The sequence below is a fragment of the Engystomops pustulosus genome, chromosome 2 (genome assembly GCF_040894005.1).
Source record: "Engystomops pustulosus chromosome 2, aEngPut4.maternal, whole genome shotgun sequence".
Lineage (NCBI taxonomy): Eukaryota > Metazoa > Chordata > Amphibia > Anura > Leptodactylidae > Engystomops > Engystomops pustulosus.
This window is the reverse complement of record NC_092412.1, coordinates 171,395,912-171,413,526: the sequence shown is the minus strand read 5'-3', so window position 1 is coordinate 171,413,526 and position 17,615 is coordinate 171,395,912. Positions and strand designations below refer to the sequence as shown.

Below are 17,615 nucleotides of genomic sequence, written 5' to 3'. Positions count from 1 at the left end.
ACAGATGATGGATTGCTTGGAAGAGGAGTCCCCTGAATCAGAAACACTGAAGTGTGGAGAACATAAAGGTTCAGTCTAAGCGATCAATCGCTTTTTCAGTATCTAGGCTGAGAAGTAGCGCATGTTTCCCCTGGAGCTGAATGACCTCCAAGAGATCTCCCACCCTGGGTGTATTGTCCCCAGCCTGTCAGACTCTGACAAAACCCACGTGGTCCTAATGGAACAGCTGGTGAAGATCTTTACTAAGCTATTGGCTGATAGGCTGAATCAATGGCTTCAAGTCAGAATTGAGAAGAGCTATTGGATAATATCTGGCACATGCTAACGGATCCTTCCCGGGTTTGGAAAGTACCCTGATGTAAGAAAAGAGCATGGAGGTCGGAATAGGAGTAAGAGGAAGGTGTTAAATAGCTTAACCATATGAGGGAATAATATATCACCATAGGTTTTATAGTATATGTAGGTGAAACTACCAGGTGCCCTGCCTGTAGGTAAAGCTTTAACTACCTCCACAAGTTCCTCCATACTAATCTCCTGGTTAAGATGACTGAACGCCTCCACAGAAAGGGATGGAAGGTTATACTCCCTTAAATATTGGTTAAGACGATCAGTCATCTCTAGGGAATCGGTTTGGACTGTAGGAGGAAGTCAGAACAAACTACTTTAGTAAACCTAAAAGATTCGGGCCATTACTGTTGGGTTATAGTAGATTAACCATGCGGCATCCTTGATGCCATGTGGACTACTTCCATACTACTTTCTTCTCCTTATCTCCACTCATAAGGACTCTACATTCTCATCTTGCAGGATGGGCATAAGGTTTTTTTTTTCACTTATAAGCAATCCCTTGGTTTCCTTTTTTTTTAATTTTTACGATAATTTCTAAAAAGACTATAACCATTTATATTAACAGCCCCGTCATAGCTATTGTGCAGACATGTTCCACTGATGCACACTATATTATATTTGCCCTCCAACATTAAAACTTTCAGTTCCTTCATTTTGTTTGTGAAGCTTCTAGCATTAATGTGTATTTTATGTACAGTACTTTATGTTGTTCTCCCCATCCTTATTCCATTTGGCTTCTATGAAATGATCTTAATCCATTCCCTGTGAGATTTTTTACATTTAATAATAATCTATTATAATAATAATTATTTAGATAGTGCCCTCAAATTCCATAGCTCTTTACAGATTGTGAGCAACATATACAAATAAAATTATATATTACACAGTAATAACAGTCATATGAAACAATAGGAGTGAGGGGCTTCTCACAAGAGCTTACAGTCGATGAGGGTGTGATACAAGAGATATAAGAGCTTGCATAATGGCTCAGCCATTTTTTTATAAGGGAATGGAATAAAAAATAATAAAAAAAAATGTTGCTTCTTGAACCACATATCAGTCGTCTTGTATACAAAGCCTTTTTTTCGGGTTAACAGACAGGCGAGTAGTCAGAATTAGTTAAAGGACATCTACCACCAGGATCAAGGAATGTAAACCAAGCACACTGACATACTGGTGTGTACCCCCTCTGGCAGGATCTGCTCTTCTTTAACCCGCATGTCACGGGCCGGGCGCAGGTGAATGGAGAGGGCTCACGGGCTGAGCCCTCTCCATAGCCGGTAATTCTTTGGTGGATATCGCAGAAAAGACTTACCAGTAACACCGGTGCTAACCCAGACATTGCCGGCAGCTTCAAAAAGATATATACGGAAGAAAGAAACTAAAGGAGTACAGCGCTAACAAAACATCCAACATCAGGTTTTTGAGACATCATTTTGAAATCAATCGGTCCAGGCAACGAGCATCTGGAAACAGACTGTGTGTGGGGGTGCTCTAGCTCACGTGGTCCACGGTGATTAGAAACCAATATATACAAGGAGAAAGAAAGAGCTGGCACTCACCGCTGATGAAGTAAAACGGTCTTTTATTCCGTATCGCTAAAAAACTTTGCTACAGGAGAGGAATGAAGCAGGTGCCCACAAGAGGCGACGGCCCGTTTCTCGCTGCAAGCAGAATTAAGCGCTTGTATCGGGAAACAGGCCGCCGCCTCTTTTGGGCTCCTGCTTCACTCAGGTTAGGATTAAAGTACCCTAGCGAGTCTGAAAATAGTGAAAGTAAAAATTTAAAAAAGTAAAAGAAAAATTTATAATAAAAAATACTAAAAATTCAAATCAACCTCCTTTCTCTAGAAGTTTTATAAATATAAATAAACAGTGAAAATCACAGACACATTAGGTATCGCTGCATCCAAAAATGCCAGATCTATCTAAATATAATAACGTTTTTTCACTGCATTTAACATTTTTCACATAGCGCCCGTTTTGCCATTTTGAAAACTATTTAAAAAATCAAAAAGTGACTAAAAGGTCGTACTGTCCTAAAAATGGTAGCATTGAAAACTTCTTCAGAAGTCGCAAAAAATGACACCACCACACCAAAAAGTTATTAGCGCCAGAAGATGGCAAAATACACTAGTTTCTAATTTTTTGTTAATGTATGAAAACATTAAAAAACCTATACAAATTTGGTATCCCTGTGATCGCACCGACCTAAAGAATAAAGTAGACCTGTCGTTTGGTGCGTGCAGTGAAAGCTGTAAAATCCAAGCCCAAATGCTTTTTTCACCATTTCACTGCATTTTTAAAAAAATTTCCCGCTTCCCGTAAATACCATCACTATGAAGTGCAATTTGTTAAGCAGAAAACAAGCCGTCACACAGCTCTGTACGTGTAAATATAAAAAAGTTATAGATTTCTCCTCCAGCTAGAACCCCTTTCAGTCAACTAAGAAGAACCGCTTACCTCTCACCATCTTCATGTCTAGGATCTCTTTTACCTCCAAGATGTCGGTGGAGTCAGCCTCAGGAGCAGATGGAGCCCCTTGCCAGGAGAAACGGTTCAGGACGACTTGAGTAGCGACATATGGAAGGAATTTGGAATGCGCATGGTGGGAGAAAGGTGCAGCTTCTAGGCTACTGTATAGATGCCCCTCAGCACCTCGAAAGGACCCAGGAAAAGTTTGTACTGGGAATTTTTAGCCAGACATACTTGGATAACAACCAGACTTATCACCTGGCGAGAAGACAGGAGAAGGCCTGCGTTTCTTATCAGCCCTGAACTTGGTTGAGCAGATGCCTGTAGCATGGAATGGCGAGTCTGCTCCCTAATGGACTTAAGGTCCTGTACCAACACCTCAACTGCAGGAACATCCGAGGACACAGTTAGAGGAAGAGAGGTGCGTGGCTGTAGTCCCTAATTGACAAAGACTAGAGCCGGCAGCCGGCAGATGCTTTTCCAGGGAAAATTAAAAAAAACTCTGCCCATGGCAACAGAGTGGACTAGTCGTCCTGAAGGGCAGAAACAAAATGGCAGAGATAGTAGCCATTGATAGTTGATGGGTGGAAGAAAAGTCCAATTTTACTTGAAACTGGTTACAGAGGGATCGGCAGAATTTAGAGACAAACTGAACCCCCCGATCAGAGACGTTGTGCTGGGGAAGTCCATGAAGCCGAAAGAATTGATGGAAGAACTGGCTAGCAGATGGCAGACCTGGCAGAGGGACAAAATGGGACATTTTGGAAAAGCGGTCAGTTAACACCCAGATGACAGTATTGCCAGAGGAAGGCGGAAGGTCCCTGATGACATCCATAGATATGTGCGTCCACAGGCAGCTGGCTGTAAAATATTAATATAATTAAAATGACTTTCGCCTAGGGTGAGACCATATGATTACATGTATATGATATTCTGTTATTCTTAAAATTATTCATGTAGGAAAAACATTCTTTGAAGATGAACAAATATAAATGCATGATAGTAATATGTTATTATTGTATCAGTAGTAGAATGTAGGTTTATGAATAATATATTGATATATGCTTTATATTGGGAATCATGGACATAATGAATGAGATAGTTGGAGATATTCCATTGTACTTTAAAGGCAGATGGTATATGGTCAGTTGCCTTTGGTAAAATGCAAATTCCTTTATTGTACTGAACTATTGTCATTTATCTTGGCTTGTCATGGTACATTATGGTTTCAGAGTTCCCATGGAGTACTGGTATCTGCTAGACGATGCAACCTTTATACTAGCACATCTATATGTTAATAGCATATGCATATATAAGTTAATTAGTTAAGTTTTTATATTTATGAACTTGAATGATATCATCTATGGTCCTCAGATGGTATACGGCCTAACATGAACCAATAGGAGATTAGGAATATTCACTTGGGAAATGTTAGTTTGTGAATAAAGAGTTACTATACTAGTGACTAGGTGGGAGACTGTGTGTGAGAGAGAAGGTGAGTAGGAGAAAGACATCATTGGACATCACCATCAGTCTTTTGTCTCCTTGTCTCCACACAACAACAAAGAATCTTTACTCTCTCAAGCTTTGCTCCACACCAGGTTTCTTTAATTTAATTTAATTTTACTTTTTGTAACTTTATTTTTATTTATATTTTTCATCAGAATTGTATATTGATACTTTATTTTTATTGAAGTCCATTAAATGCTTTTTACTTTTCATCTGGAACAAAGTATCGCTTCTGATTTTTTGAAACATCATCGTGGTCATCATCGTGCTCATCGTGATGATTCTGAAATTAGGAATTGCAAGAAATATCTCTTGATATTGATATTTAACACTGGCTATCGGCAACGGTTGAAGAAGGCCAGCAGGAGGCCTACAAGAAGGCTTACATCGGGCACAGGAAGCATAGGAACCCACAAAGTCCCATACATTCTTCACCAGATCTGGCCACCAATAGAAACGGAAAATGAGGCCAACAGAGTGCTGCAGCACAGGGTGCCCAGCCACACGTGAGCAATGTCCCCAAGTCATAATCCTCTTTCGTAGAGCAGTTCGGACACTAGGTCTTAAAAGGAGGTAGCTGCCGAAGGTCCACTGGAGCTGCCACAACCAGTCGCTCAGGAGGGGTGACATGACGAGGAGCCGGTTCTTCCCCAGTGACATCTGAGGCACGAGAGAAAGTGTCAGTCTTGATGGTTATTTCAGTGCGACAGAAATGGATAAGAAAATCAAAACGGGAAAAGAAGAGTGACCAGCGAGCTTGTTGTTGCTTTGAGTCGCTGAGCGGTCGGGAGAGCTCCCTCCAGGAGATAACGACACTCTTCTAGGGCAAGTTTAAGCGTCAATAGTTCTCCGTTTCGTATAGAGTAATTCATCTCTACAGAGGAGAAAGTCTTGGAGAAAAACTTGCAAGTGGGAGTTCGCCTTTGTGCCCTTTCTGGGTGAGCACTGCCCCGGCTCCTACTGAGGAAGCATTAACTTCCAGATGGAAAAGCTTCTCTGTATCAGGCCGAGTGAGAACTGGGGCTGAGGCAAAGGCAGTCTTTAATCCCGAGAAGGCTTCTTCAGCAGTCGGAGGACAGAGTCCAGTATTGGCGCCCTACTTGGTGAGCGCCACAATGGGAGACACAAGAGAGAAGTGCGGGATAAACTTACCGGTAGTAATTTGCAAAACCCTGAATCCATCTATCAGGAATAATGTAGCCGAGGAAGGGGAGACTCTTCTGATGGAACTGGCACTTCTCAAGCTTGGCATAGAGGCATCTGGCTATTAGACGACTGAGGACTTGATGTACATGGGACCAATGGTATTCAAGGTCTGCAGAGAACACCAGGATATCATAAAGATAGACTGCAACACAGGTATAAAGCAAGTCTCTGAAGATGTTGTTGACAAATTCCTGAAAGACGGCTGGTGTGTTATAGTCCGAACGGCATAACCAGGCACTCGAAGTGCCCATCACGAGTGTTGAAGGCGGTCTTCCACTCATCACATTTGCAGATTCGAGGAGGACACGTACACAGCAGCAGATAAACAGGGTAGTCGTAGGGATGATGTGGCAAAGTCTCGGCTCACTTTTTTGAAAAGATGTCTTCAAAGTCTTGATAGAAGCTGGGAGACCCTGCAGTGGCTCGAAGGCCACAGAACAAACCATGACCGTTACTGGATGAGGAACCATCATACAGCGAGCCTGGCAATCTGTTACTGCAAGTTGAAGCACTACATAAGCAGAACCAAAGGCTCAGTGCTGTACCAGATCGGAGAGGATTTGGCCACTTACAGAGGAAATGACCATGGGCTTCACAAGGTGGAGCACAGGGAGCTGCTGTTGGGAGACCAGAGCAGCATCCACAAAGTTTCCTGCAGAACCTGAGTTCAGAGAGGCAGAAACCCGAAACTGGCTATGTAAGCCAGAGCTCAGCAGAACGGGGATGTTCAGACGTAGAGAAGCTTTGTTCTCACCCAGGGACGTTTCTCCCAAGAACCCTAGGTGCGAGAACCCTGGACGGAGTGAACAGGTCAGAATGAAGTCTTCCGGGCTGGCACAATAGAGACAGAGGTTCTCCTGACGTCACCTGGAACGTTCCTGGGAAGACAGCCGAGCTCTTTCCACCTGCATCGGTTCCACTGCAGCTGTCACGGCAGGTGACTGAAGCGTTCTTTGGAAAGCAGGAACGTTGCTCCTCAGAGTGCTCCATAATCCGGATATCAATCCGAGTGGCCAGAGAGATGAGTTCACTCGGAGTAGGCTGCAGGTCACGTGCTGACAGCGCGTCTCTAACTCGTCCTGAAAGTCCCTTTTTATGTTGAATCAGTTTTATTAAGCATTGTAGAACAAAAAAAGTCCCCTTTTTAAAGGTCGTAATCAGGGCTGCTTCATTCCAGTCCAGCTCAGAGGCCAGAGTATGGAACTGGACTGCATAGTCACTAGTTGAGTCGCCTTGATGTAGGTTCAGCAGTGCAGTCTCTGCTGAAGACACACGTGCAGGTTTCCCAAAGACAGACCGGAACTCAGCGAAGAAGGAGGATGATATCAGCTATAACCGGGCCTTTTCTGTCCAAGAGGGGAATAGCCCATGCCAGGGCCTTCCCGAAGAGGAAGCTGATAATGAATGCCATCTTTAGACCTTTCCAAGTTGGCATAAGCTCGATGTGCAGAAAGCACTGGGTGATAAAGCCCCTGCACAACTTGTGTCCCCATCCTACTTTGGCATGGGAAGTCTCAGCCTAGGTTCAGCAGCAGGCAAGCAGACCAGAGTAGCTGGAGAAGCCGCAGGAATCTGGCGTTGTTGCTGAGTAGCCATCAACTGCTGCAGCATGGCGGTGACTTGTCCGAGCTGTTTACATTGAGCGGCAGTCTGCTGAGACTGCTGGACCATAACGGTGGTAAGATCAGCCAGTTTAGATAGCAGAACCTTGGCAGGGTCCATGCGCGGATCTTGCTGTCAGGCTCCAGCGTTAGTGGACCCATTTGAGAAACAAAAGGGGCGGGACTAGCACTCCTAAAATGTATATGGTCAGGGTCAAAGTCATACACAAACAAACCAATAATATATTCAAAAGAAGAAAGAAGTATGCTATAAGACCCAAATTCAAAATATAAACAAATTTATTTGTACCATGGTACACCGCAACACAAAAACACATATAAAAACAATTAAAAAGTGTGAAAAACACACAAACGCAATGCAGCAGGAAGACCTAGCATATGGTGATGCTGGTCCTCCTGACAGCCACCAGCTCCCCCTACTCTCAGCGACCTCTCCCAACTACGTGTATATCATAACAGTATAAACTGAAAAAATGATGGCAATACATAAAACCAAGATAACAAAACCCAAACAAACAAAGGTATGAAGGTATAGAGTACTCAATTGATAATAGAGCCAAATCGCTATTATGAAAGTAAATGATATGAAGAAGTGCTCATAGGTCAATGAGGGTATCTACCTGTCATGTAAAGGATCCAAACCAAGGAGAGGTAAGGGGAAGCTGGGGCACAAAGCCCCACGCGTATCGCCAACCAACTGGCTTCCTCAGGGATCAAGCCCCTGCACAACTTGTGTCCCCATCCTACTTTGGCATGGGAAGTCTCAGCCTAGGTTCAGCGGCAGGCAGGCAGACCAGAGTAGCTGGAGAAGCCGCAGGAATCTGGCGTTGTTGCTGAGTAGCCATCAACTGCTGCAGCATGGCGGTGACTTGTCCGAGCTGTTTATATTGAGCGGCAATCTGCTGAGACTGCTGGACCACAACAGTGGTAAGATCAGCCAGTTTAGATAGCAGAACCTTGGCAGGGTCCATGCGCGGATCTTGCTGTCAGGCTCCAGCGTTAGTGGACCCATTTGACCACTGCGGACGATGACGTAAGCCGAAACCTGGGTTCGGAATCTAAGCGGTAACCATTTTTCACCAGAGCCTGCCACAAAGTGGGTTGGACTTGTTGCGGCATGGTACAACCAGGTCGTTCCACAGGTGCGACTTTGTTGCGGTGGCAGCCAAGGTGAGGTACACAGACGTTAGACAGAATCGTGGTCGGGAACAGACAGGAGGTCAGGATTGGCAGCACGGAAATCAGAGTTTGGGACATAGCAACAGGTTAAGGCAAGCAGCAGAGGAGTGTAGTTGGGAACAGAACCGGTTTCCTAACGGGAAATCAATAAATAGGCACTAGGCAAGGACAAAAGTTTTTTCAACAGCACGAAGATCTGGTAGGGAGTGAAGGGAGAGGCTGGAATCTAAATGATTCTGGGAAGTGGCCAGCGAAAATTAACGGAGCGCTTGCCTTTTAAATCTAATTAACCCGGCGCGCGAACCGTAGGAGACAGTGAAGCACAGGCATAGAGTGGCACGGGCTAGCCCACAACCCGAGATATGGGTCGCGGGAGCACCCTTGACATAAACATACACTGCATTACTGTTAGTTCCTTTCAAGTAAGAGCCATATTCCAGGCTGAGTACGATGTTTACCCTAATTATGTATTCCCTAACTGATGGAGGCCATGGCCTTATCCAATGTGCCACAATTAGCTTCCTTCCTTGGTACAGAGATTGCTGCATCCCTACAGTATGAGATGTTGATAAGTTGTCTATGTCCAAAACCCTGAACAGACAGGAGAGAGGTGTTGCTGTTATTGTGACTAAGAAAACCTTACTAAAAAATCCCACATTCCCCATCATGTGTAAAACGCCCGCTGCTTCACACCCACATCTAGGACAGTTTGAGTCCCCCCGAACTCCTATTTGGAATAATAATTGCGATGATCTTTATGCCCTGTGCAAGAGGAGAAGGTTGGATAAAGTATGTACAATTTCTAGACAGTCTGTCCAGTGCTCGTTGGAGATGGGACCTCTCTCTTTCCCATTTGGCTCTGCTTTTAATGGATATATTACCTACAAATTTATTTAGCAAAACTACATTATAAAAGGAAATTAACTCCTTTGTTAATGTGTACATCAGTGCTCTATTTAATGCCCCACAAAGCCCTAATGTAATTGGGCTTGCTCGATACTGAGTGTTGAATGCATGTCATAATTGTAAATATTGGTAAAACCTGCCTATGAAAGTTGGTGGGTATTGCGTAGTTCTTCAAATGTTTTACATATACCATCGGAGCATACATCCACTACAGTGACAGCACTTCTATCTTCCCATGGCGAGAAACCCTCCAATTGAAAGATCTCTGATAAGGCAGGGTTTCTCCATATGGAGCTACAAGGGGCTACACATATTTGGAGGCTCCATGAATGGTCTTTACTTTGGTCCATACTTTCTCCAATAATATCAATGTGGGTTTTTTACTGCACGGTCCACCTCTGAAATTAACTTCTAGCGCATAAGTAGGAATGGGGAACCTAGTCCATGTCATAAGCAGGTTACCTGCTGAGTTGACTCCTTCTCTTTTCCCCCAACATGCGAAGTGTTGAACCTGAGCGGTTAAAAAATATAGCCATGGATCAATTATTTACATGCCCCTCCCCCTCAGTTTTACTCTGCTGAAGCATTTCCAGGCTGATATGTGCATGTTGGCCTAGGCAACAGTACCTCCTTATGTTTCTTGAAGAACTCCCCTGGTACCCCATCAATCCCTGGGGCCTTGTCGTTAGGAAGAGATGCTAATGCTGCTTCTAATTCCTCAAGCGACATTGGAGAGTCCAAGCTCTCAGCGTGTTCCTGCGACAAGCCGGGAAAGTCTACGGCCTCTAAATAGTTATTTATATCAGATGTACCATATATACTCGAGTATAAGCCTAGTTTTTCAGCACAAATAAATGTGCTGAAAACCCAAACTCTGCTTATACTCGAGTAAAAAAAAAATATAGGTTTTACCAGGTTTTTGTGGTAAAATTTGTTCGGCTTATACTCGAGTATATACGGTACTACATCTAAGACAGGATTTATAGAAATCCTGGTCAAGCGTGTGGAAAACCTCCATTATGTCTGTATCCCCTGTGACTCGAATTTTCTTTAGCCTGGAACTCTCCCACCAGGGTAGTACGTCTGAGCGTTAATTATATTTGTCCGTAAGTGGCTCCTTGTTCTCCCTGAACAAAATATTTTAGCTTGTGGAAGAATCTTTTATCCTCTGCACTCTTTAGTGTGTGTTCCTTTAGGCCTCCTTCCATTTAGTTTCGGTCCCTGTTGTAGGTTTCTGTAAATATTCCTGTTCAGTAGAGAGGACCCTCTGCTGCAAATGTACTGTAATTTCTCTTGACACAAGACAGGTGGAGGCCCAGATCAGAGATCCCTCACTGGCTAGGTGGCCTTGGATTGGGCTGTTCTGCTCACCGTCCTAGCCATTTCCGCGTAAATTGATGTTATTTAACTTCATGGGTGTTATCCTAAAAATAACACACAGCAGTGAAATGTGGGAATTTGCTACTATATTGTGTCCAGGTTGTGCTTACGTCTCTTGACATAAGTGCGGTTTCAGTTTTTTGTTAAGCTGTGCATTTTTTGTTGAAAATACAACACCTGCAGGTTCACCAGACCCTTTGATTAAGGCTGCATTCACACTAAGGAGAGCGTATATATGGCCGATATACGTCCCCCATAGACGGCAATGGGCGCGTGGCGCCCTACGGGAGCGGTACGGTGCAGCACACGTGCGCTCTCCGCCTCCTCCTCTCCCCGCGTGCTGCCGTGTGCCCGCCGTGCTACGGTACGGCGGGCACCGGTTGTGTGAATCCAGCCATATACTGTAAGGGGTCAATTTTCAAAATGAGATCACTCATATACTGGCAACTCCAGAGGTTCTGCTAAAGTTGCATGGCATCCAAAAACAAAGCCGAATGTTTAACTTCCGTGCCCTTCTGTGTGCCCAAACAACAGTTTACAGCTCTGTATATAAAATGCACATTAAATGGGTTATTACGTGTGTAACACTGTGTTGGCATAATCTTCAGCAGATCACAGAACAACAGACATGTGTTTTGGCTGTTGCTGAAACAGATTTCAGGTCAGTGTTGCATCTGTAAAGTTCCTGGAAATACACTACCAGAACAGTGGAAACTTGTTCGCTACAGAGTTTGACCTTGTAAACTTCACCATCAAGGATTTTATAAATGGATATGCAAAGCATTTTATGCTTGTTGCAATAAATGTATTTTCCCTAAATGGGGCTCATTTACTAAGGGTCCGAATCGCGGTTTTCCGTCGGGTTACCCGAATTTTTCCGACTTGCGGCGAATTGCCCCAGGATTTTGTCGCACGCGATCGGATTGTGGCGCGTCGGCGCCAGCTTTGACGCAACAGCAATGGGGGGCGTGGCCGTAGGAAAAAACGCAGAATTTAAAAAATAAATTGACGCACAAATAGCACTCACATACACCGAGACGGAGGAGGTGAATTCCGGCGGACCTCGGCGCAGCAGCGACACCTGGTGGACATCGGGCACACAACCTTAGTGAATCCTGGCAGAACCCAAATCAGCAGAGAACACGCCACTGGATCGCGACTGGACAGGGTAATTAAATCTGCCCCAATGTATAGTTAGTGTGAAGTACATGGAATACCGGACCCTACAATAAAATGTGGGGGGTCCGGTATTTATACCTTAATAATGCTAAACCTAGGGTATAATGGGATGTAGTCTTGCATGACTTATAAATTACTTATAAATTCCTCTTCTGGTCCCATTTATACAGTTTATTTTATGTTTTACTAATTTTTAAGAATAAAAACTCAGATTTTTATGACGCTATGTTTTAGTTTAGTGGCCTTGATTTTTGCTACTACAGGCAGTCCCCTACTTAAGGGCACCCAACTTATAGACGTCCACTTGTTACAGACGGACCCCTCTGGTGAAGCTTTCTGAATGCTTTACTATAGTCCCAGGCTGCAATGATCAGCTGTAAGGTGTCTGTAATGAAGCTTTATTGATAATCCTTTGTCCCATTACAGCAAAAAATGTTTAAACTCCAATAGTCACAAAACATTTTTGTCTGGCTCTACAATTATAAAATATACAGTTTAAACTTGCATACAAATTCAACTTAAGAACAAACCTCCGGAAACCTGACTCGCCTCACCTCACATCTTCTTATGTCCCTCTACTAACCTCTGTGTTTCATCTTCCCATGAATAGCAAATGTTTATTGATGCAGGCTTTCCAACTTCCTGTGTGTGTGTGTGCCATGTCCCTTAAAACCGCTTATAAGAATTATGTCAAAAATATACTTCAGAGCCATCTTTGTTATAATTCTTAGATTTAAACTCTTTGTCACTGTAACTATGATCAATGTCCTTGGATACCTTTGGGGCGGCGAGCGCCAAGGAATTCGGAGTCCAGAAGCTACCCAAAATAATAAAAATTAAAATCCGTTTAAAAATCCCTACATATTAGTTATATAGCTGCCATATCAATAAAACTATAAAAACAATTATTCTGGTGCTGAACCTCGTAACAGAATAACCAACATGTCACAAGAAAACTGTTTTAAAACCACCTAGGTAAATGGTTTTAAAGTTATTACTGAATGAAGTGACACATGGCAGTTTAGAAAATTAGGGCTTGGTCATGATGAAAAATGAGCTTGGTCACGAAGGGATTAATGATGTATTATAGGGTTGTATGATCACTGTACATGCTGGTCACAAAGTTTAACATGTGTTTTTAACATTGTTTCCTTCCCTTTCATGGTTTAGATATATAACCCATTGCTGTCTCTTTTTGCTTCATAGGAAGAAGAGAGTTTATTCAAAGACTTAAACTTGAAACAACTTTGAATGTACATGATGGCTGTGTAAGTAAAAATGAACAAGAAAGGCATTACAAAATATGTTTTTTGGGCCACTTATTTTTAATTTTTTTTTCTGAACTACAATCTAGAGCAGTGATGGGCAACCTTTTGAGCTTGGTGTGTCAAAATTCGCCAAAAAAACGAGCATAACTCGGGTGCTGTGTCACCTTTAGGAAAAACCTAATTTTGTAATAACATGTCCAGCAGCGGCCTCCCTTTATTAATAACATGTCCAGCAGCGGCCTCCCCTTATTAATAACAAGTCCAGCAGCGGCCTCCCCTTATTAATAACATGTCCAGCAGCGGCCTCCCTTTACTACTAAAATACCCCTAGCGGCCTCCCTTTACTACTAAAATACCCCTAGCGGCCTCCCTTTACTACTAAAATACCCCTAGCGCCCTCCTTTTACTACTAAAATACCCCCAGCGCCCTCCCTTTACTACTAAAATACCCCCAGCGCCCTCCCTTTACTACTAAAATACCCCTAGCGCCCTCCCTTTACTACTAAAATACCCCTAGCGCCCTCCCTTTACTACTAAAATACCCCTAGCGCCCTCCCTTTACTACTAAAATACCCCTAGCGCCCTCCCTTTACTACTAAAATACCCCTAGCGCCCTCCCTTTACTACTAAAATACCCCTAGCGCCCTCCCTTTACTACTAAAATACCCCTAGCGCCCTCCCTTTACTACTAAAATACCCCTAGCGCCCTCCCTTTACTACTAAAATACCCCTAGCGCCCTCCCTTTACTACTAAAATACCCCTAGCGCCCTCCCTTTACTACTAAAATACCCCTAGCGCCCTCCCTTTACTACTAAAATACCCCTAGCGCCCTCCCTTTACTACTAAAATACCCCTAGCGCCCTCCCTTTACTACTAAAATACCCCTAGCGCCCTCCCTTTACTACTAAAATACCCCTAGCGCCCTCCCTTTACTACTAAAATACCCCTAGCGGCCTCCCTTTAAATATAATATAATAATAAACTTACATACTTACCCAGTGATGTCTTCTTCCCTGTAGCTTTACTGCAGGCGGCTCGGCTCCTCCAGGTTGCACCGCGCGCCTCGGGTCACGTGACTGACGTGACCTGACGTCAGGTCGCCTCAGTCACGTGACGAGCAGCGCGCATTGCAGCCTGGAGGAGCCGGAGGAGTTGCAGAAGGTGGGCGGACCAACGCGGCGCCGGACAGGTAAGCAGGGGGCAGAAACACAGGGACGGGGGCGGGACATTACCACAGGGGCAGCACATTACACAGGGACATTAACACAGGGGGAGCACATTGCACAGGGACAGAAACACAAGGACGGGGGCGGGACATTAACATAGGGGTAGCACATTACACTGGGGCAGCACATTACACAGTGAGGGGGGCGGACAGCGGACGCTGGGCGGCCGCGTGTCAGCAAAAATGACTACGCGTGTCAGTGCTGACACGCGTGTCATAGGTTCGCCATCACTGATCTAGAGTTAAAGACTTGCTTTTATGATATTTTCTTTACAGCTCATACAAGGATGGCCATCTGTGTTCCCTTGATGATGATTTCACACACCTCGGTCTATTACATTAGTTTTGACTATTCAAAGCTGTAGAAGGTGTTGGGTATTTCTTCTTTTTAGCAAGATTGAGAGAAAATAATTTAGAGTTTAGAATTGTAACTGGATTTACTACTGTGTTCTTTTAATTAAAATGCTCCACAACCCCTCCCCACTGTAATAATCAACCAGAAACCTGCTACAGCATTGTCACATAGGACAGTTGGGACTGAATTTGCAGGAACATAACAAACAAATCTCGTACAGAAGTGCACAAAGTCTAGGTAAAATCCTGAAACATAAATACAGGCGGTGCCCTCCTTAAGTACACTTTACCCCCATTCAAAAATAATACATGTTTTATGACTAACAAACATGGCAGTACTGGGTGAACTGCAAAGACGAACGGGCAAAAGACATGACAAGAAAGGAAATGGGCCGTCCCAGGTGAAATGCCACAAGCCTGTCTCCAGAAGGGGACATCTGGGTTGGGCAGATATTCAAATACACACGGGTCCTTAATTAAAGCTCAGCCCCATTTTTTGAATTCTGACATGCATGGTTATAACTTTTGAACATTGTTCCTTATCAAAACTATTCTGAGATTGTTTTTCCTCATTGTTGTACTTCATTTTAGTGGTAAATGTTGGCTGATAAGTTTTGTGTTTTATTTACAAAAAATTTTTTTTGCCAAACTTCGAAATTCAAAATCAACGCGCTTTCAGGCAGATAGATTTATCACCTACATAAGTTGCTGAATAACATTTTCCATATGTCTACTTTACATTTTCATATATAATCAACCCATTTTCAAATCTGAACCCCTTAAACTATCAGAAACAGCTTTGAGGTGGATTGTTAACCCCTTAAAATCTTCATAGTAATCAAAATGGAGGTGAAATTTAAAATGGTCAAATTTTGTTGGTTATACGTTTATTTAGCCCTAAAATGTACACATTTCCAAAAGATAAAAAGAGAAACCCATCATAAATTTGTTTTGCAATTTCTCCCGAGTACAGAGACCACCCACATGTGGCTGTTACTTGTTTTATGGGTGCACAGCAAGGCGCAGAAGGGAAGGAGCATCCTGCAGCTGCCAGGTTTTTAGTTTTCTTATTGGCCCCTTTTGTAGGCTATAAAATGTTTGCTTTTTCGTTATTGGGGCCATGTGACGGCATTTTTTTTTTTTTTTTGCGGGATGAGATGCTTTTTCCAGTGTTAACATTTTGAGGTTGGTATCCTCTATTATTGAAAATGTATGAACCTTTTTTTTTTTTTTTTTTTTTTTTTTGAGGGCCAGAGTAGAAAAGCTTATAGCCTAATAATCATGTTATCTTTATTCTATGGGTTAATATGATTACGGGTATACCAGACTTGAATATTTTTTCTAACATTGTACTAAACTAGCCAAAAAAACCCCTTTTGCATCGCTGTCTTCCAAATGGCATAACATTTTTACTTTATTGGCTACAGAGCTGGTTGATTTGCGGTACATGCTGTACTTTGCAACAGTATTATTATGGAGTACATTTTGTTTTTTTGCATTTTTTGTGGGATTTAATAGGTAAAAAATTTTTGCCGGGTTTTTAACAGTTTTTTTACAACATTATTTGTGCGGGTTCAATAATTATTTACTTTTATTCAACGGGTTGTTACGGACACGGTGATGCTATATATGTGGGTTTCGTGTTATGATTTACACTTTTTTGCGCATCATATGTCTCTTTATATGTTATGGGGCTTGTGGCCATTTTTTTTTTTTATTAATTATTAATCTATTTTTTTTGAATAACATTTTTTTTTACACCCACCATGGGACATAAACAAGCAATCATCTGATTGCTTGTTCGTGATAATACTCTGCAATACTGATGTATTGCAGGGTATTAGCTGTTTCAGCCTATGCAGGCAGAAAAGGGTTATTCCACATTTATGGTCAAATAAGACCTTTGATACTGGGGAATTGTTTGGCATTTCGGAGAGGTGTTTTCTTCACCGATAAAGTCCTAGTCTTTAATGTATGGGGCAGATATCACACTGCGTATATGGTGTTGTGAGTTGTTGACTGACCCATGGTGGTCATTTGTTGTGGACTCCCAATGCAGATGCATTTAACTGATGGCACTCTGAATCCATAGAGATACCATGACGAGATCCTGTGGCCCTTTGTTGCGCCCTTCATCCACAACCATCACATTACGTTGCAAGGATTTGTACACAACTCCTCAAAGCTGAAATCTTTTTTTGCGTGGCCAGCATATTCACCATTTAGCATGTTTGTGATGTTCTGGGTCGGCATGTACGATTGATTGTTCCAGTTCCACTTAATATCTAGCAACTTCAAACATCGATAGAAGAACCAACATTCCACTGGTTTCAATCAACTACTTGATCTATGTAGGAGGAGTATTAGGAGGAGGAGTAGCACTGTGTGAGGCAAGTTATGGTCATCCAGTAATTGACTAATCCCTTCTCCTCCTTTTAAATGTACTTTGTTCAATAGACCTTTATAAATAGACTAATTAACCATTTTTTTACATCTGTGAACTTTTGATAAATCATTTTATATCAATTGCTTGAAAAAATTAATTCCTATAAATTAGTCAGAACAGGTTAATATTACAGTTTAGGTTCTATATGTGCAAAATTATTCAACTATGTAATTTGCTAAATAGCTTTATTTGCCTTATTAAAACATCACTATTAGCTAAATAAATGTTTGTATACATATTTATATTCCAATTCTTTCTAATATTAAAATAGCAAATGAACGGGGGAGCGTGTAATTCCCCCCCCCCCCCCTGCTTAGTATTGCTGCTTTACTTTGATTTGGCACCATTTATTCCTACCTATGCTCTCTGATTATACATGGTGGGCCATTCATATGGATACACCTGAATAAAATGGGAATGATTTGTGATAGCAACTTCCTCTTTGTGGCACATTAGTAGATGGCAAAGGGAAACTTTTTTTTTTTTTTTTTTTTTTTTTAAATCTTTTTTTTATTAAT

At 42.5% G+C, this 17,615-nt stretch overlaps 1 protein-coding gene across 8 annotated transcripts in view; it reads left to right on the top strand.

Moving 5' to 3' along the window:
• The window catches only part of DCAF6 (DDB1 and CUL4 associated factor 6), a 737,604-nt gene that overhangs the window by 57,262 nt on the left and 662,727 nt on the right, over window positions 1-17,615 (top strand). For all 8 annotated transcript variants that reach the window (XM_072137281.1, XM_072137275.1, XM_072137278.1 and 5 more), the window contains exon 3: window positions 13,010-13,071. In XM_072137281.1, coding sequence (XP_071993382.1) covers window positions 13,010-13,071 — 62 coding nt within the window. The remainder of the gene's footprint in view (window positions 1-13,009; window positions 13,072-17,615) is intronic.